The sequence below is a fragment of the Anabrus simplex genome, chromosome 4 (genome assembly GCF_040414725.1).
Source record: "Anabrus simplex isolate iqAnaSimp1 chromosome 4, ASM4041472v1, whole genome shotgun sequence".
NCBI classification, from domain to species: domain Eukaryota; kingdom Metazoa; phylum Arthropoda; class Insecta; order Orthoptera; family Tettigoniidae; genus Anabrus; species Anabrus simplex.
In genome coordinates, this window is record NC_090268.1 from 449,981,636 (window position 1) to 450,008,575 (window position 26,940).

Consider the following 26,940-nt stretch of genomic DNA (forward strand, 5'->3'; position numbering starts at 1 on the left):
AAGTTATCGGTGCACACGCTTGCCTTCGCGATGTAGGTTTAAACTTGTTCGATATATAGCTATGCCTTGACATAAGAGGCGGAGGAGGAGGAGGAGGTAAAGAAGGAGGAGGAGGAGGAGGAGGAGGAGGGGGAGAATGATAAGGCCTTAACAGCCTATGTATAGTCGCCATTGTTTAAAGATGGCAGCTGTCAAAATAATTTTTCAAATTATCCGCCACCACATTTAAGCTTAATAGGGCAGCAGGGTGCTCTGTTGATTAAGCACATAGAATTTCAAATTGCCCTCCACCGCATGCATAACAGCAGTTGTTATCTTGCGCAGTAGCCTCTAAGCTAGCTTTCTTCATACGAGTAGCCGCCATCTTTTGCGAGCACCCCGAGGTTGTCTCATAAGGTGCTATGTATAGTCACCATTTTTTGTCCGCCATCTTGCGTAAGCATCCGTAGGACGTCTCAAGCCATCTTGTGTCTCATAAGAGCAGCCACCATCTTGAAGAATTAAATAGCAGCCTATGCCAAAGGGCTTAAGTAGGAATCCAACCGTTGATCCCATCATTAGACTATGTTTTTCTTGTTCCTGATACTGCGAACCTGGGTATCGGGCGGAAAAATGTTGTCCGTTTTGCTCTACGATGCACCGTTTTCGAGATATTCAACATTTAAGCCCCAAATTTAATGAATCGAACCAGCACGGTTCGTTATACTCTCTACCATAGCTAGACCTGATCATGTTACGAAGACTCGCTTCAATACAAGCTAAAACAGAGCAAATGCCAAAGTGCCTAAGTAGGAACCGAACCGTTGATCCCATCATTAGATTATCTTTTTTCTTATGCTATCATCTTCCTCATATTGCGAACCTACGTATTAGGCAGAAAATTTCCTCCGTTTTCTCTACGATGCACCGTTTTCAAGATATTTTTCATTTTGCATGTAAGCCCCAAATTTAATGAATCGAACCTCCACGGCACGTTATACTCTCTACCATAGCTAGACCTAATCATGTTACGAAGACTTGCTTCAACACAAGCTAAAACAGAGCGAATGCCAAAGAGCCTAAGTACGAACCGAACTGTTGATCTCATCATTAGACTATGCTTTTCTTATGCTATCATCTTCGTCATACTGCGAACCGAGGTATTGGGCAGAAACATTTTGTCCGTTTTGCTCTACGATGCACCGTTTTCGAGATATTTTACATTTAAGCCCCAAATTTAATGAATCGAACTAGCACGACACGTTAGCCTCTAAGCTAGCTTTCTTCATAAGAGAAGCAGCCATCTTGCGCAAGCACCCTTAAGGCGTCTGATACGGAGTTGTGTATAGCCGCCATTTTGCGCCGGCCATCTTGCGCAAGCATCCTTAGGGCGTCTCTAGCCATCATGTGCAAGAACCCTTAAGCAGCCTCATAAGAGCAACAGCCATCTTGCGCAAGCGTCCCTAGGGCGTCTCATAAGGAGCCTTGTATAACCGCCATCTTGCGCAAGCATCCCAAGGGCGTCTCATGAGAACCTATGTATAGCGGCCATCTTGCATAAGCACCTTTAACGAGTCATGTATAGCCACCATCTTGTGCAATCAGCGTCGAGAGATGGCTGCTGTAGAATTCTTCTTTCTAAATTATCCGCCACCATATTTCAAAGGTATGTACCTAAAGAGTGTAGCACTGATGTTTGCGATGTAAGATGGCGGATGACAGCTGATAAAAAACGCGTGAGTTTGTTTACTAAACACGATCACGTGGAATATTTCAATTTGCTGCTATTGCATTTCATAGGTATCCAGCTAAAGATGGCAGCACGGTGCTCTCTTGATTACAGATGGCAGATGACAGCTAACAGAACTTTTCAAATTGTCCGCTACTACATGTCATAAAGAGGGTAGCACGGTGCTCTGTGGATTAAAGATGGCGGATGACAACTGACGAAAGAGGGCAGCACAGTGCTCTATTGATTAAAGATGGCGGATGACAGCTGCACGTGGCTTTGTTTCCAAACAAGTGCACATAGAATTTCTCAAATTGCCGCCACCACATTTCAGCACAGTGCTCTCTTGATTAAAGGTGGCTGCTGTCACGTGGAATTGCCTGCCACCACATTTCAAATGTATCTCGCTAAAGAGGGCAGCACGGTACTCTCTGGATTACAGATGGCTGCTGTCAAAAAGCATTTTGCAAATTATCCGCCACCACATTTCAAAGGTAAGTAGCTATTGATGGCAGCACTGTGTTCTATGGATTAAAGATGGCAGATGACGGCTGTCAAAAAAGCACGTGGATTTGTTTACCGATTCAAATCTCGTTCTAGTGAGGTTATGTTGGTAGCACTAAGGTTTAGGCCCGTTAAGAAAGCAGCACTGCGGATGACAGGCGACGAATTTGCAGCTACTGCGATAAAGAGGGCAGCACGGTGCTCTGTGGTTTAAAGATGGCGGATGACAGCAGTCAAAAAGCACGTGGATTTGTTTACCGATTCAAATCTCGCGCCGGTGAGGTTTATTTGGCACCACTAAGGTTTAGTCCCGTCACGATGGTAGTACTGAGGTTAGCGATGCGCATTTTTCTGTCAAAAAGCACGTGGCTGTCAAAAAGCACGTGGATTTCTTTACCAATTCAAATCTCGCGCTAGTGAGGGTAAGTTGTTACCACTGAGGTTTAGGCCCGTTAAGATGGCAGCAGAGGATAGCGTTGTTGTCGATGACAGCTGTCAAAAAGCACGTGGCTTTATTTACCAATTCAAATTTTCCGCGGGAGGCGGAGGAAGCCTCTGGGAAGTCCCCTCGTGTTGCGGAGGTGGAGGAGGCCCCCGGGAGGAGGAGGAGGTGGCGGCGCCCGAACTGTCCAATTATACTACGAGTACACTTAAGAAAGATGAAATTAATAGAAAATGGTTTATAATTGACGATAGCTGGATGATGACAAGTATGAATATGCCAAGTGAATGTTTTGGAAAGCAAATGCCTCTCAATAAATTATGCTGGTATGAGTTATGGATATAATAAAGCTGTAACATAGGAGAAATTTAGCCGCAATGATTCTTAGGTAAACACATAAGAATATGACAGTAGTATAATAGGCGGTTTCTGCGGCCGCCTCCGCCTCAGGGCTCCCAGGGGCCCCTCCGCCTGCGCCTCACCGGAGGCCCTCCCAGAGGCCTCCTCCGCCTTCGCATCCCGAGGGGACTTCCCAGAGGCTTCCTCCGCCTCCCGCGGAAAATTTGAATTGGTAAATAAAGCCACGTGCTTTTTGACAGCTGTCATCGACAACAACGCATCGCTAACCTCACTGCTGCCATCTTGACGGGCCTAAACCTCAGTGGTACCAACTTAACCTAACTAGCGCGAGATTTGAATAGGTAAACAAAGCCACGTGTTTTTAACAGCCACGTGCTTTTTGACAGACAACAACACATCGCTGACCTCAGTACTGCCATCTTGACGGGCCTAAACCTCGGTACTACCAACATAACCTAAGTAGCGCGAGATTTGAATCGGTAAACAAAGCCACGTGCTTTTTTGACAACCACGTGCTTTTTGACAGACAACAACGCATCGCTAACTTCAGCGTTACCATCTTGATGGACCTAAACCTTCGTGGTACCAACTTAACCTAACTAGCGCGAGATAAACAAATCCACGTGCTTTTTGACAGCTGACATCCGACATCTTTTATCAACAGAGCATAGTGCTGCCCTCTTTAGCTACTTACCTTTGAAATGTGGTGGCGGATCATTTGAAAAATGCTTTTTGATAGCAGCCATCTTTAATCGACAGAGCACCGTGCTGCACTCTGGTGACAGACAATTCCACGTGACAGCAGCCATCTTTAATCAAGAGAGCACAGGGCTGCACTCTATGTGGTAGCGGCAAGTTAAAACTTTTCACATGCTCTTGTTTGGAAACAAAGCCACGTGCTTTTTTGACAGCTACCATCCGCCATCTTTAATCAAGAGAGCATCGCGCTGAACTCTCTAGTTGAAATGTGGTGTCGGCAATTTCCATGTGCTCTTGTTTGGAAACAATGCTACATGCTTATTTCACAGCTACCATCCGCCATCTTTAATCTATAGAGCACAGTGCTGCCCTCCTTAGATGAAATGTGGTGGCGGATAATTTGAAAAATGCTTTTTGACAGCAGCCATCTTTAATCCAGAGAGCACCGTGCTGCCCTCTTCAGCTAGATATCTGTGGTGGCAGGCAATTCCACGTGATAGCAGCCATCTTTAATCAAGAGAGCACCGTGCTGCCCTCTTTGTGGCGGTGGCAAATTCCACGTGCTTTACAAAGTCTCGTGCTTTTTTCTGACAGCTGTCATCCGCCATCTTGCATCACAAACCTCAGTGCTGCACTCTTTCGCTAGATACCTTTGAAATGTGGTGGTGGCAATTTGAAAAATTCTATGTGCTCTTTTTGGAAACAAAGCCACGTGCTTTTTGACAGCTGTCATCCGCCATCTTTAATCAATAGAGCACTGTGCTGCTATCATGCGGGCAATTTCGTCAGCTGTCATCCGCCATCTTTAATCCACAGAGCACGGTGCTGCCCTCTGTAGTAGCGGGCAATTTGAAAAGTTGTGTTACTCGTCATCCGCCATCTTTAATCAAGAGAGCACCGTGCTGCCATCTTTAGCTAGATACCTTTGAAATGTGGTGGCGGCAAATTGAAAAATTCCACGTGCTCTTGTTTAGCAAAGAAACTCACGTGCTTTTTGTCAGCTGTCATCCGCCATCTTACATCGCTAACCACAGTGCTACACTTTTTAGTTGAAATATGGTGGCGGATAATTTAAAAACTAAAATTCTACAGCAGCCATCTCTCGACGCTAATTGCACAAGATGGTGGCTATACATGACTCCTTAAAGGTGCTTACGCAAGATGGCCGCTATACATAGGTTCTTATGAGACGTCCTTGGGATGCTTGCGCAAGGCTCCTTATGAGAATCCCGAGAGTTGCTTGCGCAAGATGGTGGTAGCTCTTATGAGGCTGCTTAAGGGTCCTTGCACAAGATGGCTAGAGACGACCTAAGGATGCTTGCGCAAGATGGCGGACGCAAGATGGCGGCAATACACGACTCCTTATGAGACGCCTAAAGGGTGCTTGCGCAAGATGGCTGCTGCTCCTATGAAGAAAGCTAGCTTAGAGGCTAACGTTTCATGCTAGTTCGATTCATTAAATTTGGGGCTTAAAAGCAAAATGTTAAATATCTCGAAAACGGTGCATCGTAGAGCAAAACGGACAAAATTTTTCTACCTATCGCCTAGGTTTGCAATATCAGGAACATGATAACATAAGAAAAAATAGTCTAATGATGAGATCGACGGTTCGATTCCTACTTAGGCCCTCTGGCATTGGCAGTTATCTATTTCTACAAGATGGCGCCTATACATAGCTTCTTATGAGACAGCTTAAGAGCGCTTGTACAAGATGGCTGCTGCTCTTATGAGACGCTCTAGGGGTGCTTGTGCGAGGTAGCAGCGACAAGACGATGACTATACACAGCTCCTTATGATACGGCCTAGGGGTGCTCACACAAGATGGTGGCTGCTCTGATGAAGAAAGCTAGCTTTGCATCGTGCAGGTATCTTTACAGCACTAAACCTCATACCTTTGAAATGTGGTGGCGGGAAATTTGAAAAATTATTTTGACAGCTCTCATCTTTAAACAATGGCGACTATACATAGGCTGTTAAGGCCTTATCATTCTCCTCTTCCTCCTCCTTCTCTACCTCCTCCTCCTCCGCCTCTTATGTCAAGGCATAGCTTTATATCGAACAAGTTTAAACCTGCATCGCGAAGGGAAGCGAGTGCAGCGATAACATTATTGTTGCATGTTTAGACTTGCGAAACATAAGAAGAGTAGAATCAAACGCTGTACTCGATACATGTGATCAGAACATTGATTGAAGTGTTTAGAACACTAAATCAATAGAACCGAACACTGTACTCGATACAACATGTGTTAAGAACATGTCAGGGGATACCTTTGTTCTAAGAATATTAGATTACCGCACATTCCTTGTAGGGCTAGTAGGCTAAAGGGGTAATGGTCAAAAGGGCTAAAGGTCTAATGGGCTAAAGGGCTAAAGGAGCAACAACCTCATCGATCGCTATCAGCAAGAACGCTTGTACTGTGTTAAGTGTAGAAAATTAATCTTTATTTGTAAATGGTTTCATGTTCAGAACAAGGAAAGGAACCTAGGGGTTACGTCTTACCTAATAAAATCCCCGAGGTGCGATGAGTTACGTTTTTCTAACTAGTGTTTGGAACACTGAACTTTTGAAGAGGATAGCGGAGAGTTTAGCAATATTCTGTTGTTGGATTATAAATTCCGCGCTACAACATGCATAAGGTGGCAGCCTTGAGGTTTACCGCCGTAAAGATGACAAGAGTGAGGTTAGCAATGTTCCGTTGATGGATTTTAAATTCCGCCGTATAACATGCATAAGGTGGCAGCCTTGAGGTTTACGGCCGTAAAGATGGCAGCAGTGAGGTTAGCGACGCTCTATTGTCCTTTGAAGTGAGGTTAGTGTCCGTCAAGACGACAGCTGTCAAAAAAGCACGTGGCTTTGTTTACTAAAGAAGAGCACGTGGCTGTGACGTCACCTACGTAACTAACACTCTGCTATGTTCACAAGATTTTTTACACATAACTATTCTTTATACTTTAAGTTCGTGTACATAGGTTATGTTAAGATAGCAGTAGATACAAGCGATGGTCACACGCTCTAGTAGAAGATGCTTGCATTATCAAAAGGTCTTGTGTACACGCTTTTAATCCTTGCTATTCTTACCGCTGCCATGTTCACAAGATTCTTAAGCATCGCTATTATTTGTACTTTAAGTTCATGCACATAGGCTATGCTAAGATAGCAGCACAAACACATGCGAAGTTTTAGTACTGCGTTCATCATATATACATGATGTGTACATGCATTTTAACATGGCTATACTTAATGTTGCTGCTATGTTTACAAGATTTTCATACATAGCTATTCTTTATGCATCAAGTTCGTGCACACACAAGCGATAGTCGTACGCTCTAGCTGAAGAAGTTTAGTACGATAGTCGATGCATACATTATCGATAGGTGATGCGTACACGCTTTGGAACATAGCTCTTCTTTGTGCTTTAAGTTCGTACACATGGGTTAGGGATACACAAAAGCGATTGCTGCATGCTCTAGCGGTAGAAGCCTAGTACGATAGTCGATGAATGTAAAATCGACAGGTTATGCTATGATAGCAGCACTCTTACACGATTTTAGCAAAATCTAGTGGAAAAAGTTTAGTATGATAGTCGTTTCATGCAAAATCATTAGGTAATATGTACACGCTTTGAAACATGGCTATTCTTTGTACTTTAAGTTCATGCGTATTAGTTATGCTGAGATAGCAGCACAATCTAGCTGAAGAAGTTTAGTATGTAAGTCGATGCATGCATCATTGATAGGTGATGTGTACACGCTTTGAAACAAGGCTCTTCTTTGTACTTTAAGTTCATGTGTATAAGTTATGCTAAGATAGCACCACAAACTAGCGGAAGAAGTTTAATGCGATATTTGTTGCAAGCAAAATCGATAGGTAATGTGTACACGCTTTGAAATATGGCTTTTCTTTGTACTTTAAGGTCATGCGTATATGTTATGCTAAGATAGCAGCACAATCTAGCGGAAGAAGTTTAGTACGAGAGTCGATGCATGCAAAATCGATAGGTAATGTGTAAACGCTTTGAAACATGGCTATTCTTTGTACTTCAATTTCCTGCGCATAGGTTATGCAAAGATACCAGCACAATCTAGCGGAAGAAGTTTAGTACGAGAGTCGATGTGTGCATAATCGATAGGTAATGTGTACATGCTTTGAAGCATGCTATTCTTTGTACTGTTACTTCATACGTCTAGGTTATGCTAAGATAGCAGCACGATCTAGCGGAAGAACTTTAGTACGAGAGTCGATGCATGCAAAATCGATAGGTAATGTGTACTCGCTTTGAAACATGGCCATTCATTGTACTTTAATTTTATGAGTATAGGTTATGCTAAGATAGCAGCACGATCTAGCGGAAGAAGTTCAATACGATGGTCGATGCATGTAAAATCGATAGGTGATGTGTTCACGCTTTGAAACATGAAAATTCGTACTGCTGCTTTGTTCTCAAGACGTTTAAGCATAGCAAATGCTAATGCTGCTCTTAACGACGTCGAGCTAAGGATTGAATACGTGACCGTGACGTCACAGCCACGTGCTCTTGTTTAGTAAACAAAGCCACGTGCATTTTTGACAGCTGTCATCTTGACGGAACCTAACCGCACTTCAAAGGACAATAGAGCGTCGCTAACCTCACTGCTGCCATCTTTACGGCCGTAAACCTCAAGGCTGCCACCTTATGCATGTTATAGCGCGGAATTTAAAATCCAAAAACGGAACATTGCTAACCTCACTCTTGTCATCTTTACGGCGGTAAACCTCAAGGCTGCCACCTTATGCATGTTGTAGCGCGGAATTTATAATCCAACAACAGAACATTGCTAAACTCTCCGCTATCCTCTTGAAAAGTTCAGTGTTCTAAACACTAGTTAGAAAAACGTAACTCATCGCACCTCGGGGATTTTATTAGGTAAGACGTAACCCCTAGGTTCCATTCCTTGTTCTGAACATGAAACCATTTACAAATAAATATTAATTTTCTACACTTAACGAAGTACAAGCGTTCTTGCTGATAGCGATCGATGAGGTTGTTGCTCCTTTAGCCCTTTAGCCCTTTAGCCCATTAGCCCTTTAGCCCTTTTGCCCATTACCCCTTTAGCCTACTAGCCCTACAAGGAATGTGCGGTAATCTAATATTCTTAGAACAAAGGTATCCCCTGACATGTTCTTAACACATGTTGTATCGAGTACAGTGTTCGGTTCTATTGATTTAGTGTTCTAAACACTTCAGTCAATGTTCTGATCACATGTTGTATCGAGTACAGCGTTTGATTCTACTCTTCTTATGTTTCGCAAGTCTAAACATGCACAATAATGTTATCGCTGCACTCGCTTCCCTTCGCGATTCAGGTTTAAACTTGTTCGATATAAAGCTATGCCTTGACATAAGAGGCGGAGGAGGAGGAGGTAGAGAAGGAGGAGGAAGAGGAGAATGATAAGGCCTTAACAGCCTATGTATAGGCGCCATTGTTTAAAGATGAGAGCTGTCAAAATAATTACCCGCCACCACATTTCAAAGGTATGAGGTTTAGTGCTGTAAAGATACCTGCACGATGCAAAGCTAGCTTTCTTCATCAGAGCAGCCACCATCTTGTGTGAGCACCCCTAGGCCGTATCATAAGGAGCTGTGTATAGTCACCGTCTTGTCGCTGCTACCTTGCTCAAGCACCCCTAGGGCGTCTCATAGAGCAGCAGCCATCTTGTGCAAGCGCTCTTAAGCTGTCTCATAAGAAGCTATGTATAGCCGCCATCTTGTAGAATTAGATAGCTGCCAATGCCAAATGGCCTAAGTAGGAATCGAACCGTCGATCTCATCATTGGACTATGTTTCTCTTGTTCCTGATACTGCAAACCTAGGTATTAGGTAGAAAAATTTTGTCCGTTTTCGAGATATTTAACATTTTGCATTTAAGCCCCACATTTAATGAATCGAACCTGCACGGCACGTTATACTCTCTACCGTAACTAGACCTGATCATGTTACGAAGACTTGCCTCAATACAAGCTAAAACAGAGCGAATGCCAAAGGACCTAAGTAGGAACCGAACCGTTGATCTCATCAATAGACTATGTTTTTCTTGTTCCTCATACTGCGAACCGAGGTATTGGGCAGAAAAATGTTGTCCGTTTTGCTCTACCATGCACCGTTTTCGAGATATTTAACATTTTGCATTTAAGCCCCAAATTTAATGTATCGTACTAGCACGAAACGTTAGCCTCTAAGCTAGCTTTCTCCATAGGAGCAGCAGCCATCTTGCGCAAGCACCCTTTAGGCGTCTCATAAGGAGTCGTGTATTGCCGCCATCTTGCGTCCGCCATCTTGCGCAAGCTTCCTTAGGGCGTCTCTAGCCATCTTGTGCAAGGACCCTTAAGCAGCCTCATAAGAGCTACCACCATCTTGCGCAAGCATCTCTCGGGTGTCTCATAAGGAGCCTTGTATGACCGCCATCTTGCGCAAGTATCCCAAGGACGTCTCATAAGAACCTATGTATAGCGGCCATCTTGCATAAGCACCTTTAAGGAGTCATGTATAGCCACCATCTTGTGCAATTAGCGTCGAGAGATGGCTGCAGTAGAATTTTAGTTTTTAAATTATCCGCCACCATATTTCAACTAAAAAGTAGCACTGAGGTTAGCGATGTATGATGGCGGATGACAGCTGACAAAAAGCGCGTGAGTTTCCTTTCTAAACAAGAGCACGTGGAATTTTTGAATTTGCCGCCACCACATTTCAAAGGTATCTATCTAAAGATGGCAGCACGTTGCTCTCTTGATTAAAGATGGCGGATGACAAGTAACAGAACTTTTCAAATTGCCCGCTACTACAGAGGGCAGCACCGTGCTCTGTGGATTAAAGATGGCGGATGACAGCTGACGAAATTGCCCGCATGATAGCAGCACAGTGCTCTATTGATTAAAGATGGCGGATGACAGCTGTCAAAACAGCACGTGGCTTTGTTTCCAAACAAGAGCACCTAGAATTTTTCAAATTGCCACCACCACATATCAAAGGTATCTAGCGAAAGAGTGCAGCACTGAGGTTTGTGGTGCAAGATGGCGGATGACAGCTTTCAGAAAATAACGAGAGTTTGTAAAGCACGTGGAATTTGCCACCGCCACAAAGAGGGCAGCACGGTGCTCTCTTGATTAAAGATGGCTGCTATCACGTGGAATTGCCTGCCACCACAGGTATCTAGCTGAAGAGGGCAGCACGGTGCTCTCTGGATTAAAGATGGCTGCTGTCAAAAAGCATTTTTCAAATTATTCGCCACCACATTTCAGCTAAAGAGGGCAGCACTGTGCTCTACAGATTAAAGATGGCGGATGGTAGCTGTCAAATAAGCATGTAGCATTGTTTCCAAACAAGAGCACGTAGAAATTGCCGACACCACATTTCAACTAGAGAGTGCAGCGCGATGCTCTCTTGATTAAAGATGGCGGATGGTAGCTGTCCAAAAAGCACGTGGCTTTGTTTCAAAACAAGAGCATGTGAAATTTTTCAAATTGCCGCCACCACATAGAGTGCAGCCCTGTGCTCACTTGATTAAAGATGGCTGCTGTCACGTGGAATTGTCTGTCACCAGATTGCAGCACGGTGCTCTGTCGATTAAAGATGGCTGCTATCAAAAAGCATTTTTCAAATTATCCGCCGCCACATTTCAAAGGTAAGTAGCTAAAGAGGGCAGCACTCTGCTCTGTTGATGAAAGATGGCGGATGTCAGCTGTCAAAAAGCACGTGGATTTGTTTATCTCGCGCTAGTTAGGTTAAGTTGGTACCACTAAGGTTTACGTCCGTCAATATAGTAACGCTGAAGTTAGCGATGCGTTGTTGTCAGTCAAAAAGCACGTGGTTGTCAAAAAAGCACGTGGCTTTGTTTACCGATTCAAATCTCCCGCTACTTAGGTTAAGTTGGTAGTACTGAGGTTTAGGCCCGTCAAGATGGCAGTACTGAGGTTAGCGATGTGTTGTTGTCTGTCAATAAGCACGTGGCTGTCAAAAAGCACGTGGCTTTGTTTACCTATTCAAATCTCGCGCTGGTTAGGTTAAGTTGGTACCACTGAGTTTTAGGCCCGTCAAGATGGCAGCAGTGAGGTTAGCGATGCGTTGTTGTCGATGACAGCTGTCAAAAAGCACGTGGCTTTGTTTACCAATTCAAATTTCCCGCGGGAGGCGTAGGAGGCCTCTGGGAAGTCCCCTCGGGAAGGCCCCTCGGGAGGCGGAGGCGGCCTCTGGGAGGGCCTCCCGTGAGGTGGTGGCGGAAGGGCCCCTGGGAGCCCTGAGGTGGAGGCGGCCGCAGAACCCGCCTATTATACTACTGATGACTAACGGTGTTATTACTTTATCTATTCTAGTTCGGTTATAACCTCCAACGATATTCCGCCAATATCCCGCAGATAGGCCGACTGACGCCTCTCTTGCCTTCTACCCAAGGAACAACCACGAATTTAAAAGCGTGATTGGGAAAATGGAAATAGGTTACTTCACTGCTGGCAAGCAGTCAGAGACGTTGCCATGGCAACCTGTAGGTTCGTTGTCGGTCTGTCGGTCACTCAACGCATAGCATGATACCCGCAGAAAGTAGTAAATTTCTCCGTCATGTGAAGAGTAAGTTAAATTATGTTCATAAAGGAAGTTGTTTATAATGAAGAGACGTTTCACAAACGATCCACGGAGTTTGCAGAAAATCAACTGTATAAGAGAAAATGGAGGAAAACCGTTCTGGTTTTCTATAAACCTCGCGTATTTTCAAGGATTTTAAAGTGATATGCATATCAAAACATTCTCCGGGATGAGTATACTATAAATATGAAGTTTTGTTGAGATCTATCCAGCCGTTTCGGCGTGATGGTGGAACTGACAAACAGACAAACATACACCAAAAGTAAAAACCACCGATTCGGTCTTGAGTTGACCTAAAACGGATAAATATCTGAAAAATTGGCAAAGCAAAAGAAATTATGGACAGTGAACTCCCTATAACTTTATTTATATAGATAATCAACGTCTTATTGCACTGCAAATAAGTAAACCAGCCAATTCCATGGAGCTACAACCTTGATAAGCGAACGTTACTCGCCCTAACACCTACAGATTACACGAATCCTCTCGGCTGTTATTCTTGGCTTTTTAGACCGGGGCCGCTATTTCACCGTCAGATAAATTCCCAATTGTAATCACGTAGGCTGAGTGGACCTCGAACCAGCCGTCAGATCCAGATAAAAATCCCTGACCTAACCGGAAATCGAATCCGAGGCCTCTTGGTAAGAGGCAGGAAAGCTAGCTGTAAACCATGGTATTGCAGGAAGTGTAAATTTATACCTACCTTATGTGGTCATCGACGTCCGTAGAGTAGTGCTGCATGCTACCCACCACCCGCCAGAATGGTTTGTAACAGCATTTCAACTCATCCACTGATTTTACATTGTAGTCTGGAAGAACATCCTCCACCACGTAAATGGAACTCAGGTTGGATGCTACCAGTTGACGTCTCCTGGTTTGACACCTTATAGGCTTTGGATGTTCTACGTATTTGCGGACTGCTGGGTCGAAAGGATCAAGAGCGGGAATTCTGCATCCCCGAGTATGCACGACGAAGCCAAGAGTTGCATTTAGGATAATGTTTTCAGGAACTGTGGAGAGATAACACAACGCTCGGTGTTATATTACATACATAATAATAATACACACAGCAAGTAGTAAACCTGACGAAATACTTTCACTGCCGTACAGATGTAATGTACACCCCTTTTAATTTACACGTACGCCACGTAAATATAAAATACACGAACATCCCGCTCAGGGAAGAGATAGGGAGATGGGCTAGTGAAAACTTCATGGAAGGTACTACAACCAGATCAATGACGAGAGCATTGACAAATTTATGGCTATCTAGAGAAGGGTTATTTCCGGAAACTGAGGAATTCAACCAAGGGATCCAAGATAAAGTGATCTCAACGAAGAGTTATAGGAAACACATCCTTAAAGATCCCACTTGTAAGAATGATGAGTGCAGCCCAGAAACCATTGAGCACGTCATGAGCATACACCGACATACATTAATATGTTGCTAAAATTATTATACATAAAGAAGGAGCCCTGATCCGATCTTTAATCCTTACTACAAATACTCTCCACAAAATGAAAATGTAAACTCTACTGGGATCGAACGATACAAACAGATAAAACAGCTCCGCACAATAGACCAGCCATAACATTAACAAACGAAAAAATCAACACACATATCTCATTGACATCGCTATCCCGAATGCCATAATATGAAACAGGAATACAGGAACAAGGTCGATAAATATACTCCTTTGACTATGGAAGTAGAAAGGATCTGGAAACAAGAGAGAGTTCAATTTCTCCTTTTCTCCTTTCTCCCACTGGTCTCACACCAAAACCATTTCCAGGAAACTTGAAGATTCTACAGCTCCCAATCTAGACTCACAATCAAGGCTGCAACATCGTCAGTACGGACCGTTAATAGAAAAGGCTGGAACCTCTGTAACGAAGAGAATAATAAAGGCATATTTTGTAAATGTTTGATTAAGTAATATTTCTTATATGCAAAGTATCGAAATAAGAGCTATATTGCCAAATATAAAGATGAGAATAATAATAATAATAGTAATACATAACCACATACATACACACTGAAACAGTTCATCACTGTGCCATAGGCATGTTAGGAGATTCAGTCAATTATATATGCCGTTTTCCGCAACATTCTGCGACATATAATGTCGTAATTAGCAGTTTACGTTCCAAACCGGGATACGAGTTGCGATACGCAGGCCCGAAGGGAGCAGTTTTCTGCGCTGTATCGAGAAAAGAATAGCGAATTACCACGGAACCTTGAAATCGCGCCCTGACTTGATGCGAGAGAGGAGGAGAGATGACGCTACGTATGGAAATATATGTTGTCAGAGAGTGGAGTGAATTAAGGTGTGTTACCCCCCAAGAAATAAAAGTCCTTAATGATTCAACACCGCATTCATAGATGCCAATTCACTATATTTAACTAAGAATAATGAGAAGAAGAACACCTTTGTCTGAGATAATCTATGGAAATTATAAGTCAGGTCTCATTCGAACCAACGTATTTAATGCAAATTGTTGATGCATATAAACGCAATACTTTAATAGTGGATCGGTAATGACGCATGTCGTATGGTGGTGTGCAGATGGAAACTGAGTGCTAAGATCTGGCAACGTGAGGAGAAAGGTGGAGTACTTACGAAATAACCCATGACGCGTAAATTTACAAAATGACGCTTTTGAGATTGTGAATGACCCGCTGATCGGATGGACATCAGGGGTCACGAGCTATAATTTGATTACTTTCACGTCGCTGAAAGATTCCGTTTACTGGAGCCCAATCTCGATTAGGGGCGAGGTCTACCACCTCCCCAACCACTATAAATAAGACCCAGACCTAGATGCAGGATCTCACTTGTAATTTGTGCAGCTACAGTACTTACGTGTCGGTAATGAACTATGGATATCAGTGTATGAAGTGCCGTGTCGAGCTAAAACATATCAGCGCGGAGTGAAATAAACCGTGTGGTACGAGATAAAGTAGCCTACAGTAATGATTAATAGAGGTGTTATTTAATCCTTTAAATATTAACGTTTTCAGTGTCGGCTTATGATGCAATCATCAGAGAAAGGGAAAACGCATCAGGTTGTTTAGAAGTAGTGAGACAGCCGATTACATTCAGTAATTAATGGTGGCCGAGTTAAAAGCATTTAAACAGTGAGTGACACTCAGCAAAATTAAAAGAACGGTGTTCGTGATAGGAAGAACGTTTGCATACTCCATGGACACTCGTGGTAACAATTAGTCAGACTGTGTAATTAAAGGGGAAAATAGTAGTCATTTATGCAAAATTACCACTATTTGGGTTAGTCCTTTTGAATTTATAAGTGGATCTAGTCATCAGTAGGTTCTTTGAAAACACATAAACAGTCTTCATTAACTAATTTTCCCATTTTTGCCTGTATGTTCGTGAGTGATCGTGGAAACCAAGAATTGGAATCAACGAGAATCGCGCCTAAAGTGCCAGCATTCATCTCTCCAGGGAATGTCTAGAGATTCCAACAACGGAAGATCACATTTCGGGACATGGATGATGTGAGGAGGAAGAAGAACCAAGGACTATTTAAGAGTGGAGCTGTCGTCATGAACGTCTACAATTCCAGGTGTACCCTCGAGATGGCAGCGAACCACCTCAGTGACGTCAGTCTACCCTGCAATTGGCATAAAGTTCTGACCACTCCTTCTTGGTGTTGCATTTGCTCTGTCAGTCAGTGTATATTAAACCACGAGATTTGCATGCTAGTATTAACTTTTAGTGTAAATGAAAAAATGTCGCAAATTATAATATTAAATGTAGGGAACACTATACGCGTGTGACTGGGAAAGATTATTTTATTAATTTAATTAGGATTTCTTCTGTGATTTAAGGATAATCACTAATATTCCTGTGGGCTTATTTGCATGAATTAGTACATAGATTCCATAAATTCTTAGTGAAGCACATATTTTGAGGAGAATGGCATTTCAGTTAAATTTATAATTTCTTCCTAATGTTACTAACCGGTGGAGATCTTCATAATAAATTGAATACTGATTATGTGTTCGCTTCACAAGGTGATTAAGGTATTTTATAAATCCCATATAATAAAGTATATGCTCATTAAAGATGTTCAAGCCGAGATGTAATTTGTGAATTATATAGATACGCGAGTGAAATAAAATTAGTGAAATGACTTGTGAGAATAGAGTCTTATATATAAATGAGTAAAATGGATTTTGAGATGCAGTAGTGTGGGTGGGGAATATGAAACTTGTGAAATGTTTGAGATGATGGAATGACTAAGAATAAGAGCAACTATGGCTGTTGCGATGTATTGAATTAGGCTGTATATGGGCGGAATTATAATAAGATAAAAGAAATGGCGGCCCTTAAATAAATGTGTACTTGGAAACGAGCCAAGATGAGAAGAAAGAAAAGAAGAAAGAAAGAAATAGAAAGTGTCTTTGGGCCGCAGGCTAGGACACTAGCCATTATGAAAGAGAAAGATTTCAGATGTAAAAGGATTCGTCTGGTCCGAGTGGGGCCGTGTTTCCCCAATTGATCTCAAACTTTTGCCTTGTAAGTTTTCTTTCATTCACCACTACAATATCAATCCCATCTTAATGATACATTATGAGCAGCGTTAACAACTTTATGATTCTGCGAAGGACGCATTCCTCCCCATTTTTATGTATCAAATTAGTTCGTGACAGGAGTTTCAGATTTTTTACCTCGGAAGCTGGAGAACGTGGGTTGGACCCGCGTCAGAACAACTTATTTAACCTGATACTATGTGGCTTGACCACGCCATATCATAAAGATGTATTCTCTGCTATATATTCAATATTTCTAAATGTAATGTATTTATGTATTTCATTATTCCCAAGTGTTTATAGTGATGGGTTGGATACCAGCGTTGTTTGATTTACTTTGAATATAACAGGGTCAGATAAACCCGGGATACGCGTCTGGGTTCAGTATAATATGCAATTGATGTGGTCATATAGACCAACTGTTTTATATACGGCGATGCAATCTCGTGCGTGAAAAAATGTATTAATAAGATGCATAAATTCCACAACCATGGCGGATAACTAATAATAGGATCTAATGAGAGAATGCCATCATGGGTTCTGGTCTGTCCATTCAAATAATAGATACCATCGAGTATCATTGCTTAGAGATAAATAACTCTGCGTACCTGTATTACTGCGAGCTAATAGGGGATTTAAAATGCGCCAAGCGATAACCACAATAGTGTTTGAAATGATAGTTAAGGCATACTGTATATAAATGATTGCTTTACTATTGATTATTTTTGTGCGCGTAATAATATGACATTATCTCATGTATTTATCGTGTGGTTCTACCAGTTTAATAAAATGTTTAGTAAATATTATTAACAACGATTCTTCTCATTTAATAATATTAATGTATTTCTCTTGCATTATATATAACCCTACTTTTGTTATATTTAATCTAGTGCTTATTTTTCTTTTACGACATTACCATTACCCGTATGCTTCTGAGCTTTAGCCGTTGCGCAATGAAAGTAGGGAGGATGGGACTTCGAACCCCGGGAAGTGATTTCCGAAGGTTCTCATCCAGGAATTCCATTTATATATTTGTTTGTAAAGGCGAATTATGTAATAGTTTCCCAGATATGCCCGGGATGGGTACACTACATGCATCTTCAACATAGGCTGCTATACCTTTCAGTGTTCCCCTCAGTTCAAAAACAGTCCACCCATTGTTCTTACCTGTTTTCACAGCAATCATTCTAGCTACTTTCATGTCTGTTACTCCTAACTTAAGAATACCAACCAACTTTTCCTCCCGTACAGCAAAACAGACCGACGCACAGCGCGGCGATCATATTGGAGTTGAGTTTGAGTCATCAGTCCATAGACTGGTTTGATGCAGCTCTCCATGCCACCCTATCCTGTGCTAACCTTTTCATTTCTACGTAACTATTGCATCCTACATCTGCTCGAATCTGTTTGTCATATTCATACCTTGGTCTACCCCTACCGTTCTTGCCACCTACACTTCCTTCAAAAACCAACTGAACAAGTCCTGGGTGTCTTAAGATGTGTCCTATCATTCTATCTCTTCTTCACTTCAAATTTAGCCAAATCGATCTCCTCTCACCAATTCGTTTCAGTATCTCTTCATTCGTGACACGATCTATCCATCTCACCTTCAGCATTCTTCAGTAACACCACATTTCAAAAGCTTCTATTCTCTTCCTTTCTGAGCTAGTTATCGTCCATGTTTCACTTCCATACAATGCTACGCTCCACACAAAAGTCTTCAAAAACATCTTTCTAATTCCGATATCAATGTTTGAAGTGAGCAAATTTCTTTTCTTAAGAAAGCTCTTCCTTGCTTGTGCTAGTCTGCATTTTATGTCCTCCTTACTTCTGCCATCGTTAGTTATTTTACTACCCAAGTAACTATATTCACCTACTTCCTTTAAGACTTCGTTTCCTGATCTAATATTTCCTACATCACCTGCCTTCGTTCGACTGCACTCCATTACTTTTGTTTTGGACTTATTTATTTTCATCTTGTACTCCTTACCTAAGACTTCGGAGTAGTGAACAAAAATCAAAATTAAGTTTCCTCCATGTGTTTGGTGTCTGTGAAGGCGCCTACTGGCTAATTAGACCTGTTTGCCGTCGTTGAACTTTTCTACTGTAAATATATAGAACATATTATCTCGTCCCAGGGGTCCAACTCATTGGCTGAATGGCCAGTGTTGAGGCCTTCGATTCAGAGGACCCGCGCTCGATTCCCGGCCGGGCCGGGGATTTTAGTCGTGTTTGATTAATTCTTCTGGTTCGGGGACTGGGTGTTTGTGTTTGTTCCAACATTTTCCTCTTCATATTCAGACAACACACATCACTACCAATCACCACACAAACAGGCAATGGTGATTACATCCTTCCATATAAGGTTGGCGTCAGGAAGAGCATTCGGCCGTAAAACAGGACCAAATCCACATATGTGGGACACAGTTCGCACCCGCGACCCCGCAGGTGAGGGAAAGGTGGTAGAATAATAATAATAATAATAATAATAATTGTACCGGGTGGTACACCTCCACGCCGCTTATTTAAAATTTGCGCCAGTTGAAACTCCTCTGCTGGAGGAAGTCTGAACTTTATCTATGGTATTAATTTTCAACTTTCTCAGAAGATGTCACTACTTGGAAATTTTGGAGTTTTTGAACTGTGTCATTTTCGATGTATTTTTGTTTTGCTTGTAGTAAGAAGTGTGAACTTTCTCTTCTAGAGGACACTACTGAAGATCAACAATAGTGCACCCTAGTGCGAAGTGAAAGAACTGTTTCTTGGAGAAAATTTAATTTCAAAAGTTTGTTCTTTGCTAAATTTCTTTCAGTCATTGTTTAAGTTGGCAATATTAACCCTTTCTTTCCCCTTGTTTTGAATTTAGCCAATCCCGAATATCTTCAATTAATTTTCCACCAATTATGTGTTTCTTCTTCCGATTGTGTAGGGGTTTTCTCGGTTAGCCAATAAAGTGTTTTTTGGGAGGGTGTTCTCATTCCCCTAACGCCTCGAACTTTCCGCGAGAGTATATAAACTGCTGATTTTAGGGTCTCCGGGCCACTTCTGTTCCATCTTTGAGTGTGTAAAGTACATAGCAGGGGGCGGGAAGCGCCTCTTTCTTCGGCAGCAGTCAACAACCAGGTAATGGCCGATTAAGAACTTCTTTTCTTGCTTGCTCAGCAGTTTAACTCTCGGGGCGGGTCCGAAGTTTCCATTATGTAACTTTCCTTTAAATGTAAAGAAACTAGTATCTATTCTATCTTTTGAACTACATATTGGGATAGAGAGTGCTTAACCCTCTCGAGCTCCCACTCAGATTGTTTTGAGGTGAACTTATTTTTCACAACCTATTCTTCCTTAACGTAATGTAAATTTGTTTCTCTCTAAAGTCACCTCGTTAGTATGGGATTAGCCCTTGCATTAGTGGCCTAGAGCCAGATTAGGTTTTAAAACACAATGTATTAGGAGTGCTGTTCGCCTCCTCTCAACTTAGTATTTTAGAGGCCATGTAATTATCCTTTTCTCTCTTAATAGGCCTCAGTAGGTTGGGTCTTTTACCCCTGTGTTTAGGACCTTAGAGGACAGCTTGAAAGTCGAGTTAGGTGTGGCCTTGTGATAGGCTTAAATTTTGAGAGCGGGTGGCTCTTTCTTGAAAAATGGTGTGTTGTATGCCTCGAGGAGGCTTCTCTGTGTAATTTGGAACAAGTGCTCCTGGGCTTGAATGGGGTTTTCGGCCCCTTTGTTAAATACTGTAATTGTACTTTTGTTGCCTTGCTACTCTGTATCTGCCATGTTTGTTATTTCTTGATTTTGAAAAGAAAATATAACCTTGTTAAATTTTTAATTCACTTTAATTTCGTAGCGTGAGACCTATTCACCACCCCGCACCTTCTTTCACCTCTAACTACCACAAAAACACGGTAACAAGTGGTAGCAGAGCGTGGTTGAATGGGTCTCAATTTAGCCCCTTTTGACGGCTAAACATTGCTTTGATTACAACTTTAACTATTTTCTCAGTTGCTGGAATTTTTTTGATTTTTTCTTTTTCAAAATTGTTCTGTCATCATGCCCGCCCCTCGCGATGTTCTCCATCTTAACTATTTGAGCAAGGAGGAGTTGATCTATGAGTTAACTATCAGAAATGTGCAATCTGGAGGCACGGTTGCAATAGACACCAACAAGCTTAGAGAGTCCCTTGATTTGCCCATTTCCATCCCCGCTTTGGGAGAGAAAGAAATTGACGACTCTCTTTCCACGATCGTCGAGAATATTACTGGGCTAGCATCTGTAGTTAGTTTTTTTTGATGAAAATTATCCTTCTCCTAATCAAATCAAGCGTGTGCAAGCCAGGCTGTTTCATTTTTCAAATAGAGTTAACGATCTGTTGTCTCTAAAGTTGAATGACGTTCAGAGGAAGGAAGCTAGTACGCTGCTTGAAAATATTTCTGAATTATCTAGCAAGGTCACTCAATTGTTAACTGGGGAGGTTCCTCCCAAAACTGATCAACCCGCCACGATGAATGCAGGTAGCGAGGAAGAGCCTCCTAAGGGAGAAGTCAATAGGATAACCGTTGCTGCTCAAACTATCTCTGCCCCATTAGACAACGAGTCTGAACGCCGTAACTCATTGAATAATATACGTTCTGAATTAACTTCCTTGCCACTGAAACCTTTACCTACTATGTCACCCGGGTTCAGCAGCTTGCCTCATCCATTGGCAATGTTGCTCAGAGGTATCTGTAAGTTTTCCGTTAATACCACCAGTGAAGTAATTTCATTTTTAAGATTTTTAGTTGAATTTCATTATCATGCCCTTGTGTTTTCTGTTTCCCCATGTCAAATTTTGCAAATCATCTATCCTTATGCAATTGGTATTCTCTCTGACAAAATAGTAAGAGCCATAGCTGAACAGTCATCTATTGAAGATTTTCACGCACACTTGCTTGCAAATTTTATTCCTCCTCGCGCGAGGTCATCTCTGATTCAGAAGTACTATTATCGTGTACAGCGCTTGGATGAAAACTTGGCTGATTTCATACAGGACATTAAGTTTTATACTAGGGTGTTTGCTCTTCACTTCCTTGAGGATCAGATTGTACAAGCCATTGTGGAAGGTATCTCACCATCCTATAGGTCATATTTGTGTTTCGCGGCGTGCCCGCAAACTTTCTCTGAACTTGAAGCATTGGCCGTCTCAGCGGAAGGAGTTAGATACGCCGATTCTTTGCGTGTCGCGAAAGAACCCCCTCCTTCTTTTAGTACTCCTCGGCCTTCACCTCGCCGACCAGTCAATCCCCGTAAATGTTATGCTTGCGGGTCGCCTGACCATCTTCGCAATAAGTGTCCACTGATCAAGTCGAGTGGGACAAGGAATGGAGCTGGTTCATCACAAGGCTGTTTTAAATGTGGGGCTTTCTCACATATCGCCAAGAATTGTCCCAATTAGAATAGCACCCCCTCCTGCTCAACTTCTGGTGCAACTTCCAACAACAATCAAAAGTGACTAGTGGCTTCGGCTGAGTCAACTAATCCATCTTCCCGAGACTCAGCCCCTGGTAAACAGGTTGTAAATTCAGGGAACGATCAGTCTTCAAATTCATCTTTTGAATGCCCTAAAGAGTGTCTTAGGATTGCGGCGGGTTCCCCCGCACCTGTTCCTTTTCTAAAGATTGAGTTAAATAATGAACCTGTAACAGCTCTCTTAGATTCAGGCAGTGTTTGTTCGATTATTTCGGCTGAATGGTATTCTAAATTGAAATCTGTTTGTAAACTACCTGACTATGTCTCATCTCCTGTTCAATATGTTTCGGCTAATTCATCTCCATTAGAAATTATAGGTTCTTTACATGTCAAAATTCGTATTTTTAAATTTACATGGAAAATTAAATTGTTTGTGGCTAAGCACCTGTCTTGCCCCATCATATTGGGAGCGGACTTCATTTCTCACACTGGTCTTGTGCTCGATCTTCAGAGTAGGTCGTGCTCTTTCAAATTTGCGTTTAATTGTAAAATCCCATTATTGAAATGTAATTCTGTATCATGTTCATCTATTTCGCCTACCCAGGATGAGATGTTGTTAGACCTTAGACATCTACCTGAGGAGCAGGCTGATAGTATTCGTAAGTTGTGTCAGTCGTTTCCAGAGGTGTTCTCTGATACTCTTGGTGTTACTGACCTTATCGAATACAAAATTGAGGTCACGGATTCGATTCCTGTCCGTTTTCCACCTTATAGGCTATCTCCACCAAAAATGAAGGCTCTGAAAGAAATCATCGATCAGATGTTGAAGGATGGTATTATTAGGCCCTCTAAGTCGGCGTATTCTTCGCCTATTTTTATAGTCCCGAAACCCCAAGGAGGCTTCAGGCCTGTCATTGATTATAGGGCTCTCAATCGGAAGGTGGTGTTACAATCTGTGCCCCTTCCCGACCTCCATTCTTGTTTTTCATGGTTCCGTAAGGCCAAGTTCTTCACCATCTTGGACATGAATCAGGCCTACAATCAAATTCCTCTAGCCGAAGAGTCTAAACATCTTACAGCGTTTGCCACGGACTGGAATTTATACGAATACAACCGCGTGCATTTCGGGCTCCCCACGGGAGCAGCTGTACTCACTAGGCTGCTAGATGGGGTCTTCACCGACATCAAATTTGAGTACTTGTATCACTACTTGGATGATGTCGTCGTATTTTCAGACTTTTGAAGAACATCTAGATCATCTGCGAGAAGTTCTCGATCGCCTTCGTAAGGCTGGGTTAACTGTCAAGTTGTCCAAGGTTGCCTTTGCTAAGCCCTCTATGTCATTCCTAGGGAATATTGTGTCACCTGATGGTGTTGCCGTCGATCATTCTAGAACACAGGCCATCCGTGATTTTAAACCTCCCAAGGACATTAAAGGTATCGCCAGGTTCATTGGTATGGTGAATTTCTTCAGGAAGTTTATTCCTAACTTCGCTAATAGAGCGGCGCCCTTGAACCTTCTTCGTAGGAAAGGCATCAAATTCGAGTGGGGACCTTCTCAACAAGCCGCTTTTGAAGATCTTAAATTAGCTCTCTGTAATGCCCCAGTACTTGCTATGCCTGATTTCTCGAAGAAATTCATCGTCCAAACTGACGCGTCGTCGTCAGCAGTTGCTGCAGTCCTTCTTCAAGAGACTGAACTAGGGAGGCGACCCATCGCCTATGCATCTAGGACTCTATCGGCTCAAGAAGCCAAGTATTCTATCTATGAGCTCGAAGGGTTGGCAGTCTTATTTGCCTTAGAAAAGTTCCGTCTCTTGGAACATGTCAAATTCGACCTGGAGACAGATAATCAAGCTTTAAGCTGGGTCTTATGTAGGCCGCGTCGTACTGGTCGTATAGCCCGTTGGGCCATCCGTATTTCTGCCTTCCAATTCGATGTCCGGCATATCAGAGGTACCGAAAATGTTGTTGCTGATGGACTCAGCCGTATGTTTTCCAACGACGTCGAGACCCATGAACCGGTCGACAGTTCATCACCTCCCGAGTCCATACTATCTGATGTTAATGCCATCTTAACAGATGCTCCCATGCTCTTTAGGGATATCGAGACATACCAACGTGAAGATCCGACGCTGGCTCCGATAATGGAAACCCTTTCTTCTGGGGAACATGTCGTCCCTTATGTTCTGAGGAATGGTGTTTTATGTTGCCCATCAAGGCATGATAAGATGATGAAGGTTGTCGTTCCAGCGATTGTTGTACCTATGATCTACAAATATTATCATGAAACCCCATTAGGATGGCATCTAGGCATCTTTAAAACTCGTGAAAAGATTCGTGAAAGGTTCATCTGGAAAGCAATGGACGGTGAAATCCGTGAACTAGTAAAGGCTTGTAAATCCTGTTTGCTTAGTAAACCAACCATGTCCACCAAGGTAGGCCTTTTGTCTTCCCATCAAGCGTCGCACCCCATGGAACGCCTGTATATTGATTATGTAGGACCCTTCCCCCAGTCGAAGGGAAATGCTAACAAGTTCATCTTTGTATGCGTAGATGGTTTTACAAGATTTCCCCAGTTATTTCCGACTAAGCTGGCTACCGCTCAGTCCACCATTACTTGCCTAAATTCTATTTTTGCTTCTTTTGGTCCGTGCCAATATATTGTGTCTGATAATGCTAAGGCGTTCACATCAAATCTTTTTCGTAAATTCTGTTTTGACTTGTCCATCTCTCATGTAACTACTTCTGCTTATTACCCTCAACCATCTCTGGCTGAACGGGTTAATCGTAATCTCAGGTCCGCACTTATTGCCTATCATCATGAAGATCATTCCAGGTGGGACACGTCCCTGCATTGGTTAGCTTTTGCTTTGAATTCGGCGGTTCATGAATCTCATAAGTTTACTCCAGCTTCTTTGATGTTCAAGTTCGTTCCCAACACGCCGCTCTCTAACCTCTGGTCTCTGAGTGACATTCTACCCGAGACAATAGATCCGGATAATATTAAAGATCTTTGGAAGAAGGCTAAAGCCAATCTTAAAGTCTCGCATGAAAAGGTTAGGGAAAGATATGATCGTGGACGGAGACCCACCCACTTGAAGGTAGGTGACCAGGTGATGGTCAAGAATTTTGTTCCCGCGGGCAAGCTTGCCCCAAGATTTCATGGGCCGTGTATCATTCTAGATTTCCTTACGCCGGTCACATTATTATTAAGCAATCCAGCCTCCGAGAGGATATTTAGGGTTCACCTGTCGCAGGTGAAACCTGTATAATTTCTGTACTAACTTGCTTCATAGGATCTTGAAAGTAATATGAAGGTTATATTTTTTTGAGTTTTCACTTTTAAGGCATTCTGCCCCTTCTATAATATTTTGTTTTATATGTAAGCATTTTTGTAAAACCTTCCCCGATTCGTTAAACTGCCATCCTGTCGTTGCCACGGACATTACCACGCTCCCGTCTCGTGCTCCACTACACACAGTGGCTTGCGTCGGAAAAGAATATTTGCACGCCGCTGGCCCCTCAAACTCTCCACAAGCCTGTACCCTCAAAGAAGATGATAGTCCAACAACATTCTGCCGCCTAGCTTTAATGTTTCAGTGCCCCCGCAGCAGCGCGGCGCCGTACCGTTCCTGAGGCAGGGTATGGGCCCGCCCTTCCCCAGAGAGGCCAACATGTACACGGCGAGCCGGAGCCCTCCTCCCCAGGGTACTTGAGGGGTCCGAGCGGCCTCCTCTGGACACAAGCTGCAGCGGCCGGTCTGGCCATCCAATTTAATTAACTACATGGGCAATTACTATCAGCAATTACTACACCTGGGAATTCAACAGCAATATCTGGTGGACTTGGAAAATTTTTCCTCAACTTTAAACACTAAAGTTTTCCCTCTGAATTCAACCTTCTACAAACATAAAGACATTACTTCAGCTGTTACTACGACAATTTTTTAAACTGGATCAAATCAAATTTCAACAATTTTGATAAATGCTTCTGCAATTTATCTCCATATCAACATCATAACTTGGACCTGGTTTTCAAAACAAAAGTTATGTTCTTCTGTGTTACCCCCTTGGAGGAACTTTTGGGGGGGGAGGTCTGTACCGGGTGGTACACCTCCACGCCGCTTATTTAAAATTTGCGCCAGTTGAAACTCCTCTGCTGGAGGAAGTCTGAACTTTATCTATGGTATTAATTTTCAACTTTCTCAGAAGATGTCACTACTTGGAAATTTTGGAGTTTTTGAACTGTGTCATTTTCGATGTATTTTTGTTTTGCTTGTAGTAAGAAGTGTGAACTTTCTCTTCTAGAGGACACTACTGAAGATCAACAATAGTGCACCCTAGTGCGAAGTGAAAGAACTGTTTCTTGGAGAAAATTTAATTTCAAAAGTTTGTTCTTTGCTAAATTTCTTTCAGTCATTGTTTAAGTTGGCAATATTAACCCTTTCTTTCCCCTTGTTTTGAATTTAGCCAATCCCGAATTTCTTCAATTAATTTTCCACCAATTATGTGTTTCTTCTTCCGATTGTGTAGGGGTTTTCTCGGTTAGCCAATAAAGTTTTTTTGGGAGGGTGTTCTCATTCCCCTAACGCCTCGAACTTTCCGCGAGAGTA

General features: G+C 42.5%; 1 protein-coding gene across 1 annotated transcript in view; it reads right to left on the reverse strand.

Moving 5' to 3' along the window:
* LOC136872328 (uncharacterized) overlaps positions 1 to 26,940 on the reverse strand; it is a 129,395-nt gene that overhangs the window by 93,748 nt on the left and 8,707 nt on the right. The window contains exon 3 of the mRNA XM_068227441.1: positions 13,032 to 13,338. Coding sequence (XP_068083542.1) covers positions 13,032 to 13,338 — 307 coding nt within the window. The remainder of the gene's footprint in view (positions 1 to 13,031; positions 13,339 to 26,940) is intronic.